Source organism: Phalaenopsis equestris, unplaced genomic scaffold (assembly GCF_001263595.1).
Source record: "Phalaenopsis equestris unplaced genomic scaffold, ASM126359v1 Scaffold211012, whole genome shotgun sequence".
Taxonomy (NCBI): domain Eukaryota; kingdom Viridiplantae; phylum Streptophyta; class Magnoliopsida; order Asparagales; family Orchidaceae; genus Phalaenopsis; species Phalaenopsis equestris.
Genome location: NW_018230049.1, coordinates 1,172 through 23,571, shown reverse-complemented (window position 1 = coordinate 23,571; position 22,400 = coordinate 1,172). Strand labels below are relative to the sequence as shown.

The window sequence follows — 22,400 nt, the reverse complement described above, 5'->3', positions numbered from 1 at the left end:
TTGAATTTGTTACCAAGTCAAACTTGAGCTGGCTTGGCTCACCTGCACTCATAGTTACGGCCTTGGCTACAACCTTTTTCACTAAAGACATGTCTTTAGAGTTTATTTTAAGTATTGAATATATAACTTGTGGATGTACTTAGAATAATAACAAAATAATAAACAATAACCTTGAATAAAAGCAATCACACATAAGAAGGTGAGAAGTTATTAATCTTAAATTATTAACTTCTTTTCTCTTGTTTGGTTAATTTATACATAATTTTTTCAACCTCTTTAGTATCCACTCTATTGAAAAGATCACTAAAAGAAGAATTTTTAATATTATAAATTGTTCTCTTAGACTCCCTAAAGACCAACTTATATTTTCTCAATTCTCTAAGCTTTTACATTTAAATCAATTTTTATAACACAATTTATATTTTATCTTTTCTTCCACATTATTATTCCATCACCAACTATTTTTATTTATAGAATTTTTTTTCTTTTGATTTTTTAAGTACATCTTTTGTCACTTGTTTAATAGTGTTTGTTATTTTATCCCACATAAAATTTGCTTCTTCATGAACATCTCAAATCTTAAAATCTTGCTTCCTCGTGAATATCTCACAAATTTACTTTTTCAGGAACATCCCAAATGTTGAACTTAATATGGTTCTATCTTCTTTACAAAACTAATTGGGTTGGAGAAATATCAAGGAGATTAATGGCTTAGGTTTTAAACTTAATCACTCCAATACATATATATTCAATACATAAAATTTGCTCCACGTGAATTTGTTTCTAGCTGCTCAAGAAGCCAACAAGTCAAGTTTGATTATTTAACAAGTAGTAAGTTTACTTCGAGCTCAATTTTATGGCTCAATGAGCTTTTGGCTTTTGAATTTGTTACCAAGTCAAACTTGAGCTGGCTTGGCTCACCTGCACTCATAGTTACGGCCTTGGCTACAACCTTTTTCACTAAAGACATGTCTTTAGAGTTTAAGTATTGAATATATAATAAAAGTTGTGGATGTACTTAGAATAATAACAAAATAATAAACAATAACCTTGAATAAAAGCAATCACACTTAAGAAGGTGAGAAGTTATTAATCTTAAATTATTAAAAGAGGTTGTGAATGCTAAATAAATACTTCAACCTTATTGAAGACAATCTAGATTAGCATGTCCCAATGAATTAAGAAGATTGTCATAACAACGATGCAAATCATGAGTTAAGGTTACAGTACTTAAATAATTAAAACTTCTCCATCCCTATGATTCCCACCACATCTTCACCTTTCTCTTTCTCATTGTTGTGATACTCAATGCCAAAAATACAAGATCGGAAACAAACGGTTTATAAAGCGTGGTTTGCGACTTCCATTTTGTATTTGTCTTGCTTGAGTTCTACACAAGGTCAGCATTGTCGAGAATTTGGCTTTGCTAGTGCTGAGATTAAACATATTATTTATCAATAGAGCCAGGTTCTGACTCCTTGGTTTTGAGCCGATCGTACCATAAGAGAGCTGGGCTCAAATAATGGACTCGCTTACTCCTGTAGCTATAAAATTTAGTAATTTCAGGCTAAATACTAAAGGAGGAGAAAGAAGACCTATAAAATTTAGTAATTTCAGGCTAAATACTAAAGAAGGAGAAAGAAGACAAAAAATAACTATTATAAGAAACAGATATATATAGACACTAATTAACTTAGATGTATTACGGGTGAGGAAAATACATGTTAATAAAGTTGAAGGCATCAAGAGATTAGGAAGAAAAACTATTTGAGATAGTCTAAATAAAATTTTTTAATAAAAAATTTTATTTAGACTATCTCAAATAGTTTTTCTTCCTAATCTCTTGATGCCTTCAATTTTTTTTAATAAAAAATTAGATTTAAAAATTAATTAAGATCAAGTAGAGTATACCATGGGCTAAAAAATAAAAAATAGTTTTTCTTCCTAATCTCTTGATGCCTTCAATTTTTTTTAATAAAAAATTAGATTTAAAAATTAATTAAGATCAAGTAGAGTATACCATGGGCTAAAAAATAAATTAAAGTTGAGTTCGTTTTGAAAATGTATATAAGTTGAGGCTTCAATTGGTTCTCTACTATTTAGCTGCATTTGTGGTAGGAAAACCAATATGCAATAAGGCACAAGTCATACCAAATGAGTAATCATCAAGCTCCAAATAAATGCCTGTTATAGAAAACACTAAATATTAAGTAGCTTGTATATTAGAAAGCTTATATATTAGATAACCTAATTAGAGGAAATTTAATTTTATGTATTAGGTACATTCCTAATTTGTAGAAAGAAGAGTGCCTACAAAAATGTAACATAAGATTTCAATCGAGAAAAAAGAAAGTTTTTCCACTCACTTGGTATCAGAGCAACGTCAAAACCTTCCCCTCTGCATCTTTCATCTTTGACATTAGACTTTCATTTTTTTCGGCTCGGGTTCATACCGGCTTCCTCGACATCATCGTCTTCTTCCTGTGACGGACTCGATAGTCTTGAGCTTGGGTGCATTCTGGTTTCGTCGAGTTTTTGTCTGCTTCAAACAATACCATTTGCCTCATTCGACTTCAACTTTAGCCGTTTTTGTCTGCTTCAAACAATACCATTTGCCTCATTTGACTTCAACTTTAGCCGCAACGTTTGTATTCAACTTGCGCTTCGACTTCGTCTTCTGTCATCACCCGGCGCCCATCTATATTAATTTGCATTGAGGGGATTAAGGCATTGACGAAGCCCTAATATACTCTGAGGCAATATACCTGCTTCGATCTGAGTCATCTGCTTAGGTCGGTTTGGAGCTGCTATTTTAGGCTGCTTTGTTTGGTTTGTTTTCTGCTCAGTTAACCCACTTGTTTTTTCTGTCTAGTAATTATCATTGGACTGCTCGTGGTTGAGCTATTTATCTCCTAGTATTTTGACTGGTGCTTCGGCTCGTCCTTCAACAATAAATAGCATCATTTAAGACTGAGAACAAAAACATATTCTGACATATTTGGCTTCCTCAGTGGCTAAGATTACAGATGAAAAGTTAAATGATATTAATTATTTTTACTGGAATAAAATTGTGAGACTACCTAAGAAGTATCTCTCAAGAGAGTCACCTCATTTATAATCCCCCAGATGAAACGAATCTGAATTATTCTGAGTGGATGAGGGTTGATACCAGCCTCTTGATAAATATATAAAACTCCATCGAATCAGATCAATCTAGTCATATTACTCATTGTGACTGTGATAAAGATGCGATGCAGAAATTGACACTTATTTTTTCTGAGAGAATATTTCTGGAATTTTTTATGCATGCAAATAGTTATAAATAATAAGATCAATCGCAAAACATTTATGACATGCAATTCAAACATGTTTATGAAGAATTGAATATCTTATTACCTTTTAGCACTGATGTCCAGATTCGGCAAACTCAAAGAAAACAAATAGTTATTATTAGTTTTCTAGCTGACCTCAACTCTTGGAATGGTGTCAAATCACATCTACTGCATGTTTTTTTTTTATTGATTGAATGCCTTCTACTATCTTACATAACTAGACATGCTACCATGTTTTATTTTAAGCTCTCTCATTTCTATTGAAGCGTCACATTTGGGTGCACTTTTTTTTCATGATACCAGTCCACAGGTGTCTAAACTTGACACCAATTCATTAAGGCGTCTGTCTATGATAGGATATTCGTCTTAAAAAAAAGATATTTTTCAACTCTTAAACATGTACATGATTTCTGTTGATGTCCACCTTTCATAAACAAACCTCATTCTTTAATGAATCTTCAATGTCTAAATCTTCACGACATTCTGATGAACATAAGTTCAGATCCTGCTCCAACTCCATCTCTAATGCCTCAGCCCAAGCCACCTATCAAAAATGTTTACTCGAGAAGACCTTGCTCCCCTAATCCTAGTCCAACATTGGTATCATCTTCTTCAGTGGATCCTCCTCCCATCACTTTAGCAGATGGGTCTACCTCTAATTTTCTTAGTTTGAGCAACATCAATGTTACATCCACATTGCCTTTAACATCTGTTCTTAGTTTATCTCAATTTGATTTTAAGATTGTTTTTGTCAGCAAAATCATGTGTATCTTATGGCGAAAACAAGCATCGGCAGAGAACGAGATTCTTGGGTGGCCATATATTATGGATAAAGAGGTATTTTGATCCGTAGCAAGTTCCAACACCTTATCTCGTTTTGAGAACTATTATTAATTAGGACATCCATCATTATTAATGCTAAAAAATATTGAAACCACAGTTTTAACATATATCTTTTTTAGATTGTCAGTCATATCAATTTACTAAACATCATCGTTTGTTTTATGTTCCTCGAATTAATAAAAGAGTCGGTCTTAATTTTGAGTTAGTTCATTTTGATGTATGGGGACATTATCCTGCTTTATCTAATGGATTTTGGTACTTTGTCACTTTTGTGGACGAATTTTTTGTATGGCTTGGCTTTACTTTATGAGATCACATTCTGAATTATTGTTGCACTTTCAATTTTTTGTGCCAAAATTAAAATTCGATTCAATGTTTATGTTAAATTTTGAGAAGTGATAATTCTAAAGAATATTTTTATGCACCTTTTCACACATATGACACAAAATGAGATGCTTCAGCACTCATCTTGTGTCGGTACTCCATCCCAAAATGAAGTATCTGAAATAAAAAATAGACATCATCTTGAGGCCCCTATGGCTTTTTTGTTTCAAATGAATGTGTCTAAACAGTTTTTAGTAGATGCAGTCACTACTGCGCATTTGTTTGCATCTTTTCAGACATATATAACACAAAACATGATGCTTCACCAGTCATTTTATGTTGATACTCCATCCTAAAATGGAGTAGCTAAAAAAAAATAGACATCTTCTTGGGAAAAAAATGGCTTTTTTGTTTCAAACGATTTAATGCAATCTCTACTGCATGTTTTTTCAAATTTTATCTGATCCTGGATGTACTACGCTGAGGGAAACCTACACCAGTGTACTGCATAGGATTCTGAGTTCTTTGCCCTCATTCGTACAGCAACCTAGTGCTCTTGCTAGTCAGAAAAATAGAAACATCGGTAAACCTCAATCTTAATAATATTACAAAAGAAAAACTTTGAATTTTGAAAATCAAGGGTGATAGTGTGCTATTATTGTCAAGAATCTAGTCATAAGAAGTGGACATATCAGAAGTTGTTGAAAAAAAACCAGAAAAGTTCTAAATCACAGTTAGCTCATAAGGTCACTACTAGTGAGGAACCTCAAAGTCAGACTCTCAATCTCTACAAATGAATATGCTAAGCTCATCAAATTTCAGGAAGCATCCAAGAAATCCCCATCTATCAATGCCCTTGCCAAGTCAAGAAACAATGATACTTGCTTTCTTTTGTTTCCACAAAATTGGTCATTGATTCAGGTACTACATATCACATAACAAGAAATCTAATTCTCTTTCTTACTTTTTGAAAGGACCTTTCATCATCACTTTAGCAGATGGGTCTACCTCTAATTTTCTTAGTTTGAGCAACATCAATGTTACATCCACATTGCCTTTAACATCTGTTCTTAGTTTATCTCAATTTGATTTTAAGATTGTTTTTGTCAGCAAAATCATGTGTATCTTATGGCGAAAAAAAGCATCGGTAGAGAACGAGATTCTTGGGTGGCCATATATTATGGATAAAGGGGTATTTTGATCCGTAACACCTTATCTCGTTTTGAGAACTATTATCAATTAGGATATCCATCATTATTAATGCTAAAAAATATTGAAACCACAGTTTTAACATATATCTTTTTTAGATTGTCAGTCATATCAATTTACTAAACATTATCGTTTGTCTTATGTTCCTAGAATTAATAAAAGAGTCGGTCTTAATTTTGAGTTAGTTCATTTTGATGTATGGGGACATTATCCTGCTTTATCTAATGGATTTTGGTACTTTGTCACTTTTGTGGACGAATTTTTTGTATGGCTTGGCTTTACTTTATGAGATCACATTCTGAATTATTGTTGCACTTTCAATTTTTTGTGCCAAAATTAAAATTCGATTCAATGTTTATGTTAAATTTTGAGAAGTGATAATTCTAAAGAATATTTTTATGCACCTTTTCACACATATGACACAAAATGAGATGCTTCAGCACTCATCTTGTGTCGGTACTCCATCCAAAATGAGATGCTTCAACACTCATCTTGTGTCGGGACTCTAACCCAAAAAGAAGTATCTGAAATAAAAAATAGACATCATCTTGAGGCCCCTATGGCTTTTTTGTTTCAAATGAATGTGTCTAAACAGTTTTTAGTAGATGCAGTCACTACTGCGCATTTGTTTGCATCTTTTCAGACATATATAACACAAAACATGATGCTTCACCAGTCATTTTATGTTGATACTCCATCCTAAAATGGAGTAGCTAAAAAAAAATAGACATCTTCTTGGGAAAAAAATGGCTTTTTTGTTTCAAACGATTGTGCCTAAATAGTTTTGGGTTAATGCAATCTCTACTGCATGTTTTTTTTATTGATCGAATGCCTTCTACTATCTTACATAACTAGACATGCTACCATGTTTTATTTTAAGCTCTCTCATTTCTATTGAAGCGTCACATTTGCGTGCACTTTTTTTTCATGATACCAGTCCACAGGTGTCTAAACTTGACACCAATTCATTAAGGTGTCTTTCTATGATAGGATATTCGTCTTAAAAAAAAGATATTTTTCAACTCTTAAACATGTACATGATTTCTGTTGATGTCCACCTTTCATAAACAAACCTCATTCTTTAATGAATCTTCAATGTCTAAATCTTCACGACATTCTGATGAACATAAGTTCAGATCCTGCTCCAACTCCATCTCTAATGCCTCAGCCCAAGCCACCTATCAAAAAGGTTTACTCGAGAAGACCTTGCTCCCCTAATCCTAGTCCAACATTGGTATCATCTTCTTCAGTGGATCCTCCTCCCAGTGATCTCAATTTATCTATTGCTCTTCAAAGAGGTAAGCGTCAATGTGTCTATCCCATTTCCTCATGTTAACTATAATCAATTATCTTCCATTTCATGCTCATTTTTTGCTTCTCTTAAGTGTATTGAGATTCCAAGATCTGTTCAGCAAGCTTTATCCCATTGTGGGTAGAGGGCAGCAATGCTTGATGAGATGGATGCCTTTACTGAAAATGAAACTTGGGAACTAGACTACCTTCTGGCAAGAAAAATGTTGGTTGTAAATGGTCTACGACTATGTTTCATTTTGATGGATCTATAACTCATCTCAAAGTTTGATTGGTGGCTAAGGGCTTTCCACAAATTTAAGGGTTCGACCACTTTGACACATTCTCAACGGTAGCTCTTCGATAGCCAAGTTAACTCAAGTTCCCTTATTTCAGTCTTTAACAGCAATGAATAATTGACACATGTACTAGCTGAATGTGAAGAATATTTTTCTACATGATGATATATTGGAAGAAGTATACATGAAGCAACCTCCTAGGTTTTTTGCTTAGTGGGAGTATGGGAAAGTAATGTCTTCTTCAAAAGTACCTATATGGATTGAAACAAAGCCCTCGAGCATGATTTGGAAAATTTAACCAAGCAGAAGAAGGATTTGGAACGCAGAAAAGTAAAAGTGATCACAATGTATTTTATAGGCAATCTGCCTCAGGAATCATTCCATTGGTGATTTGTCATTATTACTGAAAGTGATATGTAGGAAATCTTATCATTAATAATCATTTCTTCAAAATAAGTTCAGCACTAAGGATTTGGGTTCCTTGAAGTAATTGGGGATTGAGGTATCAAAGAGCAAGAAGGGTAACATTCTATCTCAACGAAAGTATATTTTGAATTTATTAGCAGAAACAAAGAAAGTACGGCTCAAACCATGCCATACTCTGATAGTTTCTAATCATAAACTTATCAAGAATGGAGAGCTTATTAAAGGTCCTGAACAATATAAAAATTTAGCATAGAAATTAACGACCTTACAGTAACTACTCATGAAATTGTATATGCAATTAGCACTATAAGACAGTTAGTCAGTTCATGCCTTTCCCCATAATTTAGCATAGAAATTAACGACCTTACAGTAACTAGTCATGAAATTGTATATGCAATTCCCCATAGACTATCATTAGTCAACTCTAGAACAAATATTATGCTTACCTTGATTGAGCTGATTGAAAAGAGATTCCATATCAAGATCATGGGCATAAAAATTATGAATGCTTTTTTCGTGCAAATTGGGCAAGTTGATCCATTATTGGGTATTATTTTTTTATGGATGGTAATTTAGTCTGATGGGAGAGTATGAATGATTCCAGAGTCAACCCAAACCACTATAGAAAAAATAAATACTATTATTGAATGCAATTAGTTGAAAGGAAAAATATGATAACAGGACAACCAAAAATTTAAAATAGCAGCACACATGACAAATAATCAAATTAAGGTGGGATCTCAAGGTGGTGGTAGAAAACTCATTTTGGACTAGGTATTAATTTTTATCTTTTCCTTCTCACTGACGTTGGTACTTAAGATTTTGCCAGCAAAATAATGCACTTTGATTTAACTTGTTGGTCGTTAATTTCACCATTATATTTGATAGATGCCAGGTCGCTCAAAGACCAATTTCAAGGTCCAGAGTCACTTGATGAACTCATCCGGATCCATGTGACCGTCAAAATATAGCAAATCCACCTTTACCAAGAAAATTCTGATTTAAAAGAAATTTAGATCATATATTCAAAGGAGAAGTCCTTTATTCTTGGAATCCGCATGGTGAAAGAGATTCATTACATTCATTTGATCTAGAAGGTCACCATTGTGGCTATAGGTGACCCATCTGAATTGCCTCTTGGAGCAAGCAATAAACCTCAATTGTAGTAAACAGATTTCCCACTATACATCCTCCTTAGAAATCTCTTAGACATCTCTTTATGAATTTCTCATAAATGACATCGTATCATTTTCCCTTGATTGGGCTTCCGACGATTATGGCATGACTAAGAGTCCGTTTGGGCAGCTTAATTGGCGCAACACGTTTTGAAAACGTTAGGAGAAGCATTTGGAAACAACGACACGGCCGCTTATCGTAAAAATTTATATTAAACGCGGGTCGCACATTTCTTTTACCCCTATTACACTATTAGCCTTGCTCGTTTCTTCTGCCCTCGTCTCTCTCAATTGCTACCCTCTCTCGCACCTCTCCTCAGTGGCAACGGGTTGCCTTTCTCATTTCCCTCTTCCCACCGATCTCTAGTGTCAACGAGTTGCCTTTCTACTCTTCCTCTTCCCTCTGATCTCCGACTCTCTCTCTTCGTTTACTGTGTTCTTTGCCCTCCTACAGTATCACATATTTTTTGGGATGGAATGACTTTATCTTCGCGATTTATAGTTTTCTCATTTGCGGTTTTAAGTGAGTATTTGGATTTTGTGATTTGTGGCTTTTGCTTTATAATTTGAGATTTTATCTTTACCTTTGATGTTTGAATGATAATTTGAGAAATGGCTAAAAGATGGTGCTTAATTTGTTGCTGGCAATGTTTCAGGAGCCCATTATGCGGTATCCTAAAAATGAAAAATATGGAATAGAGAAATGGCTAAAAGATGGTGCTTAATTTGTTGCTAGCAATGTTTCAGGAGCCCATTATGTGGTATCCTAAAAATGAAAAATATGAAATAAAATATGGAATAAGGCTTTATCTTTACCTTTGATGTTTGAGTGAGAGTTTGAGAAATGGTTGAAAGAGGGTGTTTGATTTGTTGGTAGCAATTTTTCGGGTGCCCTTTATGTGGTATCCTAAAAAATGAAAAATAATGAATAGGATTTTATCTTTACCTTTGTTGTTTAAGTGAGAGTATGAGAATTGACTGAAAGAGGGTGCGTGCTTGATTTTTTGTTACCAATGTTTCGGAACCCTGTAAGTGATATCCTAAAAATAAAAAAAATACGGAATGGGGTTTTATCTTTACATTTGATATTTGAGTGAGAGTTTGAGAAATCGCTGAAAGAGAGTGCTTGATTTTTTACTAGCAATGTTTCGGGTGCCCTATATGTAGAATGTTAAAAATGAAAAATATGGAATGGGGTTTTATCTTTACCTTTTATGTTTGAGTGAGAATTTGAGAAATTCTTGAAAGAGGTGCTTGATTTGTTGTCACCAATGTTTCGAGTGCCATGTATGTAATATCCTAAAAATGAAAAATATAGAATGGGGTTTTATCTTTACCTTTTGATGATTGAGTGAGAGTTTGAAAAATGGTTGAAAAAGGGTGCTTGATTTGTTGCTAGCAATGTTTCGGGTGCCCTGGACGTAGCGTTAAAAAAGAAAAATATGGAATGTCATTTTATCTTTACCTTCGATGTTTGAGTAAGAATTTAAGAATTGACTAAAAGAGGATGCTTGATTTGTTTTTAGCAATGTCTGGTGCTCTGTATGTGAGATCCTAAAAATGAAAAATATAGATTAGGGTTTTATCTTTTATTTTGATATTTGAGTGATGAGTTTGAGAAATGGCTGAAAGAGGGTGTTTGATTTGTTGCTAGCAATGTTTTGGGTGCCCTCTATGTAACGCATCAAATGAAAAATATGGGGTGGTTGTGTTTATGTTAGAGGATGTGTTGATGGATGTGTGGAGGTGGTGGTTGGTGTGTGATTGTGTTTGCGTTGAGGTGTTGGCGTGTGGACGCGTTGGTGGTGGTGGCAAGTGGAGGTGTTGATAGTGGTAATGTATAGATGGTGTTGTAGTGTGGGTTGGAGTGGCATTGGTGATAATATTGTGACATTCCTATTTTTCTTTGAATTGCAAAATTATGGCATTCATATTTATGTTAATTAGTTTTTTTTTTGTTCATGCTAGTAATACAATGGTTAAGACAAATGAGGTCATTCATCCATAATGTAGGATAAAGAGACAATTAATATTTTGCGATCTTTGCCAAAACGAGATCAAACGGGGAAATAGACTGATAACTTATTTCAACAAGAAAGACTGGCAAAATATTATTAGAAAATTCAAGAAAAATTTAAGCAGAAAATATGATAGGATGCAGTTAAAAAATAAGTATGATCACCTAAAGAATGATTGAAAAATCAAGAATGAATTGAAGCGAGGATCAACGGACTTAATATGGAATTCGGTAAAGCAAACGATTGATGCTTCCGAAAAGTAGTGGGCAGCGAGACTGGCGGTAAGCACTTTTGAAATATACCATATTTTATTTTATCTTTACCTTTTATGTTTGAGTGAGAATTTGAGAAATTCTTGAAAGAGGTGCTTGATTTGTTGTCACCAATGTTTCGAGTGCCATGTATGTAATATCCTAAAAATGAAAAATATAGAATGGGGTTTTATCTTTACCTTTTGATGATTGAGTGAGAGTTTGAAAAATGGTTGAAAAAGGGTGCTTGATTTGTTGCTAGCAATGTTTCGGGTGCCCTGGACGTAGCGTTAAAAAAGAAAAATATGGAATGTCATTTTATCTTTACCTTCGATGTTTGAGTAAGAATTTAAGAATTGACTAAAAGAGGATGCTTGATTTGTTTTTAGCAATGTCTGGTGCTCTGTATGTGAGATCCTAAAAATGAAAAATATAGATTAGGGTTTTATCTTTTACTTTGATATTTGAGTGACGAGTTTGAGAAATGGCTGAAAGAGGGTGCTTGATTTGTTGCTAGCAATGTTTTGGGTGCCCTCTATGTAACGCATCAAATGAAAAATATGGGGTGGTTGTGTTTATGTTAGAGGATGTGTTGATGGATGTGTGGAGGTGGTGGTTGGTGTGTGATTGTGTTTGCGTTGAGGTGTTGGCGTGTGGACGCGTTGGTGGTGGTGGCAAGTGGAGGTGTTGATAGTGGTAATGTATAGATGGTGTTGTAGTGTGGGGTGGAGTGGCAATGGTGATAATATTATGACATTCCTATTTTTCTTTGAATTGCAATATTATGGCATTCATATTTATGTCAATTAGTTTTTTTTTTTTGTTCATGCTAGTAATACAATGGTTAAGACAAATGAGGTCATTCATCCATAATGTAGGATAAAGAGACAATTAATATTTTGCGATCTTTGCCAAAACGAGATCAAACGGGGAAATAGACTGATAACTTATTTCAACAAGAAAGACTGGCAAAATATTATTAGAAAATTCAAGAAAAATTTAAGCAGAAAATATGATAGGATGCAGTTAAAAAATAAGTATGATCACCTAAAGAATGATTGAAAAATCAAGAATGAATTGAAGTGAGGATCAACGGACTTAATATGAAATTCGGTAAAGCAAACGATTGATGCTTCCGAAAGGTAGTGGGCAGCGAGACTGGCGATAAGCACTTTTGAAATATACCATATTTTTGCCATAATTTATTTTAAAATCCAACATGTTATATGAATTTGTAGATGATACCTGCTGCAAAAAAATTTAAAGATAGTGGAATCGTTCCTGAGTTGGAGAAGAAGTTGAATCTTATGTTTGGAGGTATCATGGCAATGAAGAACAATGCATGTGCTCCCTGAGATAGGGTTTGGCAACATCCCCGGAAATTTGGGTGTTGACCAAACAGGTGATTCCATTGCAGGCCCCAGCCCAGACCTCCATGAGGTTGAGTCCCACGAGTCGGACAAAAGCATCCCTCGGTTGGAAAAAAAAAAGAAAGAGGGAGTTGTTTTTTTTATAAGTCAAATCTCACAGGTAGTGGCTTCATACATTAATGACTCCGACCCATCATAAGCAATTTATGTCCAACAGGTCATGCGAATTTAGGATGCAACTCTAGAAATTCCCGAGGACATGTCGTTATATTTGTTCTCTATGAAGTTGCTTGAAGATTCGACTCGAAGAAGGTTTTTCATAGCAATGTCCGCTGACCGTAGGGTAGTTTGCCTACGTTATTTTCATGAGAGCAGTGACAATTGAGGGACACTTTTTTTAATTAGATTCTTGTGGGACATTTCTATTTGTTTATTGTTTTTCATGCCGCTTTGGATATTTGTGTTGCTTTGGACATGCCACTTTAAGAGTTTTTTATTCCACGTTATATTTTCTATTTACTTCTGTAATATTATTCATCTATAATGTAGTTTTTTATTTCACGTAGACAAAGGCGTAGGAGAGTTGCAGCTGTCGTATGCTTGATGAACAAATATTACAACTTGTACATATAGCGCTCTCATTGCATTACATCTTCATATGTTGGCGACAAATGGGTTGAAGAGTTATTACCGGTCACCCAATGAGATTTAGCAATATGTTTCACATGACACGAGTATTCATCGATTTGTTGGAGGAACTACATAGAAATCATAGACTTCATGGCTCATCCAAAAAGACTTTGCGAGAGGTGTTGGCAATAATCATCTACATATTATTGCAGAATGAATCAATGCAATGAGCTATGAAGCGATTTTAACACTCCTCCAAAGCAATTTGCAGACACTTCTTAATAAGTTTGAATGTATTTATCAGTTTTTCTTCACAAGTCATAAAATCAACGGATCTTACATTCGAACAGGCCTCCCATAGAGATCTCGCATGATACACGGTATATGTAATAATTTAAGATAATTTCTCTTATTTATTACATTCAATTTTCATATAGATATGGTAATTACGTAACACTTTGTTATCTTTTCAGAATTGTATTGGAGCAATCGGTGGAACACACGTTGATGCACGTGTTGTGTTCTAAATAATGAAAAAATCACATTCATCTGTCATTGTGGGCCCCCACGCAGAATGTTATTATGGTATGCAACATGTGCTTCACTTTTGTCATGACTGATTAGAAGAGTAGTGCAAATGAGTGCACTTTGCAAATCTACAATAATGTACTAAAGATAAGGAAAGTGCACGCGAGATGACAGAATTGAGGGAACGAATTACGAATACGATGGTTAGAGAGCGATTGAAGTTTTTATCATATTATTAATTGTAATAGTTGTTGAAGATATTCGCTGTTTATTGTGTCAGTATTTTATATATGTCATGTTAATTTTCGTTCCTCATGTGTTCTTCAGGATGACCTGTTTTTCATTATTGAACAGTGTCACATGTGAAATCATAATTAGGGCAACCAAGTACCTCTCTTTTTTTCGATGCTACGGTTTTTTTAGATTTTTTTGGATGACTTTTTTTTGTGATATGCATATCTGGCATAAACAAGCTCAGTATTACGTGGGTTAAATGCTACCAAAAACTCTTTTTTATAAATTTTGTTGTCTTCTTGTAGTGACAGATTCGTTCGTTTATATGTCAAGTTCTCTGAGACCACGCAACTGCATAAAATTATAATAAATTACTTTTTTTATCAGTTTTACGTGTTGTCTAATAGGATGTTTTTTTATGCATTCAAGAAAGATGAGCTCAAGAATTTTTTGTGCATCCCAAGGATTGCACTAGTACTGTGGATAGGAAAATTCCCTGCTAACTTTACATCAGTCACATAGTTACGAGAAAAAAATTTACAGGTGACAGCGGAGAAGCAAAAAAAAACTGACAATTTTTTGTGGGCAGATAGGCTGGAAGATTCTATGGTCAAGAGTGATCGAGCATAGAGAGTATCCCTAGAAAACGACTTAGTATTTTCCTATTTCAATTGGATTACCTCCGGATCAACTTAATCCCATATATTTTTTGCTTTAGTTATGGATGCTCTTACTGCACATTTACAGGAAGATGTATGAATGTTTTTTGCTTATAATATCCTTCTAGTAGTAGTTCTAGTGAGAAAATTGTAATAATGGATGATCAAATCATTAACGAAGAATGAATGTTTTAGATGTCTCGGGTCTATTGTTCAATGTGATGGTGATGTTATTAGTAAAATTTAAGTTGGATGGTTGAAGTGGAAGTATGCATCAAGCATATTGTGTGATAGAAAAGTACCGTTTAGACTTAAAAGGAAAATTTTATAAGATTGGTGAGAATTGCAATGACTTATGGCGTAGAATGTTGGCCTATAAAAGAGAAGCATGTGTTGATATGACTTACATTCAAATCATTAAAGATATGTATACTAGAGAAGACGTGTTGATATGACTTACATTAAAGTCATTAAAGATATTTAGAGTTGTTACTTGTGTTCGAACAGAAGAGAATTGACCAATTACTTTCCTATTTCTATTGGATTACCTCCGGATCAACTTAATCCCATATATTTTTTGCTTTAGTTATGGATGCTCTTACTGCACATTTACAGGAAGATGTATGAATGTTTTTTGCTTATAATATCCTTCTAGTAGTAGTTCTAGTGAGAAAATTGTAATAATGGATGATCAAATCATTAACAAAGAATGAATGTTTTAGATGTCTCGGGTCTATTGTTCAATGTGATGGTGATGTTATTAATATCTTTTTTGCTTTAGTTATGGATGCTCTTACTGCACATTTATAGGAGGATATATGATGTTTTTTGCTTATAATATCCTTCTTGTGGATAAAACTGGAGAGAGTTTTGAAAAAAATTGAATTATGGAGGTCTACATTAGAGTCTAAGGACCTTCATTTGAGTAGATCTAAAACCGAATACATGGAAAATAATTTTAATAGTAGTAGTTCTAGTGATAAAATTGTAATAATAGATAATCAAATCATTAACAAAGAATGAATGTTTTAGATATCTCGGGTCTATTGTTCAATGTGATGGTGATGTTATTAGTAAAATTCAAGTTAGATGGTTGAAATGGAAGAATGCATCAAGCATATTGTGTGATAGAAAAGTACCGTTTAGACATAAAAGGAAAATTTTATAAGATTGGCGAGAATTGCAATGACTTATGGCGTAGAATGTTGGCCTATAAAAGAGAATCATGTGTTGATATGACTTACATTCAAGTCATTAAAGATATGTATACTAGAGTTGTTACTTGTGTTCGAACACCCATATCTTTTTTTGCTTTAGTTTTTGCTTTAGTTATGGATGCTCTTACTGCACATTTACAGGAGGATGTATGTGTATACTAGAGAAGACGTGTTGATATGACTTACATTCAAGTCATTAAAGATATGTATACTAGAGTTGTTACATGTGTTCGAACAGAAGAGAATTGACCAAGTATTTTCCTATTTCAATTGGATTACCTCCAGATCAACTTAAGCCCATACCTTTTTTGCTTAGTTATGGATGCTCTTACTGCACATTTACAGGAGGATGTACGTATGTTTTTTGCTTATAATATCGTTCTTGTAGATAAAACTGGAGATAAAACTGGAGAAAGAGTTTTGAAAAAATTTGAATTATGGAACTCTACATTAGAGTCTAAGGACCTTCGTTTGAGTAGATCTAAAATCGATACATGGAAAATAATTTTAGTAGTAGTAGTTCTAGTGAGAAAATTGTAATAATGAATGATCAAATCATTAACAAAGAATGAATGTTTTAGATATCTTGAGTCTATTGTTCAATGTGATGGTGATGTTATTAGTAAAATTCAAGTTGGATGGTTGAAGTGGAAGAATACATCAAGCATATTGTGTGATAGAAAAGTATCGTTTAGACTTAAAAGAAAAATTTTATAAGATTGGTGAGAATTGCAATGACTTATGGCGTAGTATGTTGGCCTATAAAAGAGAAGCATAAAAACTATGTTAGGTGTTACTGAGATGAGAATGCCTAGGTGGATGCGCGACATGGCACTTAAGAGATAAAATGCGGAACGACTGTATCCAAGAAAATGTATGTATGTTTTCTGCTGATCAAATCCTTCTTGTGAATAAGACTGGCGAAAGAGTTCAAAAAAAATTTTGAATTATAGAGATCTACACTATTGCCTAAAAACCTTAGTTAAGAAAGGTGAATGTAGACCTTTGGCGTAGTATGTTGGCCTATAAAAGAGAAGCATAAGGTGTTACTGAGATGAGAATGCCTAGGTGGAAAAATATGACACTCAATAAGACAATGGAGAAAAAGGATTCATATAGCCAACCCCTCTTAGGGGGAAAAAGATTTATTGTTATTGTTATGAAGATTATAATGATTTATGTTCAAAATAAGGTATCTAAATAGATGCTATTTGTAGATGGCATAAACCTGTTAAATATTGCCTCTATTAGATAAAATGAAAAATTAGAATAATGAATAAACCGCTAATAAGATAAATGGCTTATGATTAATGAAACAAAGAATATTTAAAACATATGAAATTAGAGAATGTGAAACACCTAATAAGATAAATAGATTATGATTAGTGAAGCGTCGAATATTAAAATGATATGCAATTAGAGAATGTGAAATTGATAATCACTAGATAATATTGCTAAAATATAAAGTGACGAAAGAGTGAAACGTTTAAGCACATTAGATCTACGTAATGAAGAAAATAAAATAGAAAATGAAACTTCTAAATTTAAATTGAGAGATCAAAGTGAAAAATACACCATGAGTATTTGCAAAAAGAAGACATCCTTGAAATTATGAAGTATATTTTGTAGAAAAATCAAATAAAAAATATGATATGTACCTAAGATTCATTAAACAAAGAAGCCATTAATAACAAAGATAAGTTTAATATAATTTAAATAATTTAAATAAGTGTGGAAAAATAGTTAAGATAAGTTAAAATGGGTAGAGGTTTTGCAAAATAAAGTTATCATCCCATGTAACACTCAGCAAAATGATGGTAGGATTATTAGGCAAATTCAATATTTTTTAAAGAGATCCTATACTTCTGAATTTTACCAAGCATACATCTCATGATGCTCTCCATTGTACCTTCCGTGAAAATTTGTTGCTCCAATATAGAGTAGGTTTTGACATTAAAAAAGAAACTAAACCAAAAGAGCCTAGTTAATAGGGTTATGTGAAGAAAAATATTAAATCAAAAGATAATTTTAAAGAGGTAATATAAATACATTCTTCGTTAAAAGAAGTGAACCTAAAATAAGTGTATAATTTAATAGTTGAGGGATAACACCATCCAAATGCATCCAAAACACATGGAAAAAATTTTTAATTACGAACTCTAGTGAATTAGAAGTACTGCTAACGCAAATGTAACGGAACATAGATGCATCTGAAAGACACATTAATTAAGTCTCATTTCATATTAATTCGCAAGGCTAACACTTCCTTATTTTCCTACCGACGCCTATTATCCCAGCACACAACTTGCTTCCATCACTTAAGTTGCTTGATGATTTATGTTAATCATCCATTAGTTGCTTGTACCCAAGTCCACAAAGCCTTTCTGTTGCTTCATTGTTTTGAAAAAAAAAATTAATATTTTGTTGAACCTCTAAGCAATTCAGCAACTGGGATTCTTGTAATTCATGAAAAATGAAATGAAACCTGTGGTGTTTTATTAAAATTTCTGTGGATTTTGTGCAGTTTCATATTTTGGATCATTTGTGGTCTATAAATTGAAACATTTCACGCATGTAAAATTTATTGGACATCAAATTACTAAAATATTTTTTTTGTTTTTTCCATTCTTTCCCGCATGTAAAATTTATTGGACATCAAATTACTAAAACATTTTTTTTGTTTTTACTATTCTTTGAATGTGTATTATTGCATGAAAGTTCTTTGAGTGTTTCATGGATGTGGACTGCTACTTTTGAGGGTGACTCCTTGTACTAGCATGAGGCTTGGTTCTTCTCTTTCTGGATGACTTCTATCATTATAATTGCCTTTTAAATTAATTAAACATTGGATTTGTTTGGTGACTAAAATTTTTCTACCATCAGTGTCAGGTTTTCATTTTTAAGTGTGCGCTCTACTAGAATTTTAAATTTGTTTGTTCTCTTTGGAATTTCAGACTTTGAGGAATTGTTAAATTAGTGCAAAAATAAATAAATTTCTATCACCGTGGTAAAAAAAAACCTCTCAATCACAACTGCAAGAGCTTAAAGAACTTCTAAGCAACAATATAAACTAACAACACTTACCTTGCAAAATGCTTTGAAAACTGGAAAAATAAAGTCATCGTCAACCACGACTTCTGCATGCCTTCTTATTAATGTTATCCACTGAAATGAAAATTTTAACGCAAGTTACGTTAATCCCCTATAGCTTAAGAAAAAATATGAACAAGAAGCTACTTCATGATTCTAATATTAAAGGAGAAAAACCTGAGATCCTTTCCTCCATTTGTGCTTGGGGATGGAAGGAGCCATTTTCTCATTGTAACGACGCTCCTTTTTGTCTGAAAAACTGGAATAAGGAATCACATTAGTTTTTACATGCTTTTCAACATGGAAAGCATGATAAAATTAAAAAGAAAGGCAATTGCAAACTTTTATAACTGTTTATAAGATGGACCCCACCCCCACCTCGCCCACAACAAAAACTACCCAAGACTAAAACCACTATCAAAAAATTAAAAAAAATCACTTTCTGTTGAAAATTTCAAAAAATTAAAAAAAATTTTAGAGGGAAACCATGACTAATCTTACAATTCAAAAAACCACTACTTTTTGTTCAATATTGCAAATAGAACCATCAATTGTTTACTTTTTTTGGTTGTATATAAAAAAGATGTGGATCACTAATATATATTATTTACAGAAAATTTGGTTTAGGATACCACATACCGCCAAAAAAAGTTCGGGTGAGGGCATTTACATACATGCCACCTATGCATTTACATATCTAACACCTAAACCTTACTTTTTTACATTTACACCGCCCAAATCTTTCATATGACAACAAAAATATCACTATTTTCCCTTTTAAAAAGTGGTTATTTTCCGTGCATGGGTAAGCATTATATATAAAAAAATTTAAGTTTAGGTGCTACATATGTAATTACAAAAGACTTGAGTGGTGTGTGTGAAAATCATCCAAAAGGTTATTTCTTTTGCTAAAATAACATGAATTGAGTGTTTTACTTTCACGATGGATATCCAGGACTTGATTTATAACTAATGTTGCTTTAGTATGTGTGCCAATCAGGGGTGTATGAAAAGAAATAAACCTCTAGAAAGGGAAGTAGACAACCCAGAAGAAAGAGAAAATATTGCATCCGAAGTCCAGAAAGTTCTGCGTCCAAACACAAAGGTGCGTCTGGACTCCTAATGCAATATTTTCTCCAAAAGAAAGCACTCAAGTGAGATGGATTTAAAATAACTAAAATGCACACATGCCATATCTTACCTGTCCACAAAACTTTTACGGGAGGACATCAAATAGTTATACACATAATCGAAGTTGTAAAGTGGAACACAGCTGCAGAAATAAGAGCCTAATAAAATACTCACATCAAAGGCAGACAAATATACATCTATATCTTCAAATATAACAATGCAGAAACCAAAAAAGTAAATCTAACACAGAAGAGCTCAACAGCAGAGGCTCCTCTCAAATAAGAAAGAAAGAAATGTTCATGCTAGATTTTATACAATACTGCACCTATAAATTAAATTTCATGCTCTTTAACAAGAAAAAATTATTGCATACGGACACCACATGTATAGATGCATGCGGTGTCCGATCTACAGATCTACATTGTAGATCACATCAATCTATGGTGATGATATATTTCGATTTTTTATTTAAAAAATAAAATTAAAAATTTAAAGTGGGACCCACCGAAATGCATCCTCACCGTAGATCACCGTGATCTACAGTGTAGATCGGACACCACATGCATCTCTGCATGCGGTGTCCGTATGCAATAATTTTTCTTTTAACAAAAAGTTAATGCTAAATAGAAACATGATTTGAAGCAACATGATCCTTTAAAAAGCAGTTATTGCTAAAATCTTCCTATACTTATGATATTTGAACATTTCTAGGATATTTCTAGGACCGTTAAGAATATGGCCAAATAAGTTTATTTTAAGCATTTTGATTCCATGATTTAACATATAATTGTGTTTAAAATGGACGAAATCAAATTGCTGAACTTACATCCGAATACAAGATATGGGATGGGAACAATATCAGCCAAATAAGTTTATTTTAAGCATTTTGATTCCATGATTTAACATATAATTGTGTTTAAAATGGACGAAATCAAATTGCTGAACTTACATCCGAATACAAGATATGGGATGGGAACAATATCATATATATATATATATATATATATATATTCTTCAAAATATATTCTTTTCGTGTGAAAAAAAATAGAAAAATCTTCGGTGTCATCCAAGTGATAGGTTGTCAAGTATCACTTGGAAGACGATCTCCCAACTTCCACTGACCCATTTGAGAAAGGAAAGCTTCTACTATTTCAAGTTAAATAAAAGAGCACCTATCAGAAAGCAAAACAAAACGTTGGTTTGCAGGATCCTGTAGAGCTGCTCTAAGCAGCAACCGCTCAGCTTCAATCATGCTGGCCTCCCCCCACTTCACCTACATCAAAAACAACAAATAGTCCTCCAGAATAAAAGAGAAACACCGAAACTTCAAAAATAAAACAAAAAAAAACTTGAGCAAAACGACGGCCGATCGAAAACCTGCACGCTATCCTCTACATGACGGCCGTAGAAGAAGGCTGACCTCGTCGTCGACTGATCAAACTTGAACCCCGGCTTCGAGTGAACATATATAGAGATATTCCCTGCTCCAGCATTCTAACAAACACCATGACAACAAAAAATAATAATAATCATAATCTAAAATCCAAAATTTCCATAACATAGAAAGTCGAACGGGATACCTTGAAGAAGTTATGCCAAACGAAATCAAGGCGCAGGCCCGCGCGGGCGAGGAAGAGGAAAGCGATCTTCGGTTGACCGGAAAAAGGAATAGGGTCTCGGTAAAGAAGCGTAGGCGTCGGTGGGTTGGGTGCGTAGGACTGAATCCTTAGAAGGACGAAAAGGAAAGCGAGGACTGAGATGGCTGCGACGAGTTCAAGACACAGCCATAAGCGCCGGCGAAAGGGCGCCGGAGCTAACGGCGGCGCTGCCCGTTTCTTCGACATGTAACGGAATGGATGCATGACAATAGGGAGCGTCGCATTTAAAGGCCGTCGGGTACTCCCGTGACGTTCCCACAGGCCACGTCTATTCAGTCTCTATGGATGCATGACCGGCGAAAGGACTTTCAGTAATTTCAAACAGGATTAAATTTAAATTTATGATATTTAGTACATATGTCCGAAAAAATTTATTTAAAATGAATTGAAGGCCCTTTTAATGCTGGCCAAATGACGCTCAGTCAAACATCCCCGTGATTCATGAATCTATTAGTGGACGATTTTATTTGTATATATATATATACACCACGGAATTCTTTTATATTTACGCATAAAACATATAAAATTTATTGTTACATTTAAATTATTCATCTTTGTATTAAAAGATATATTTCACTTATTGTGTCTAACATATTAAATTCATGTAAAGTTTAATTTTTTCATCTATATAATGTAAAGTTAATTATTATAAATGTAAGAATTAAATTTTTGGTGTTAGATATACAAATGTTGAAGCTAAAAGTATCGGCCGAACC

The 22,400-nt window shown here is 33.5% G+C and overlaps 1 protein-coding gene across 1 annotated transcript in view; it reads right to left on the bottom strand.

Annotated features, from left to right (window-relative positions):
• The window catches only part of LOC110036799, a 29,601-nt gene extending 7,607 nt beyond the window's left edge, over window positions 1-21,994 (bottom strand). Inside the window, exons 1-6 of the mRNA XM_020741326.1 lie at window positions 21,607-21,994; window positions 21,404-21,520; window positions 21,199-21,299; window positions 20,097-20,168; window positions 19,073-19,154; window positions 18,881-18,970 (exon numbers count right to left, since the gene is read on the bottom strand). Of these exons, the coding sequence (XP_020596985.1) occupies window positions 18,881-18,970; window positions 19,073-19,154; window positions 20,097-20,168; window positions 21,199-21,299; window positions 21,404-21,520; window positions 21,607-21,888 (744 nt within the window). The 5' untranslated portion in view covers window positions 21,889-21,994. The remainder of the gene's footprint in view (window positions 1-18,880; window positions 18,971-19,072; window positions 19,155-20,096; window positions 20,169-21,198; window positions 21,300-21,403; window positions 21,521-21,606) is intronic.
• Window positions 21,995-22,400: the final 406 nt, after the last annotated feature.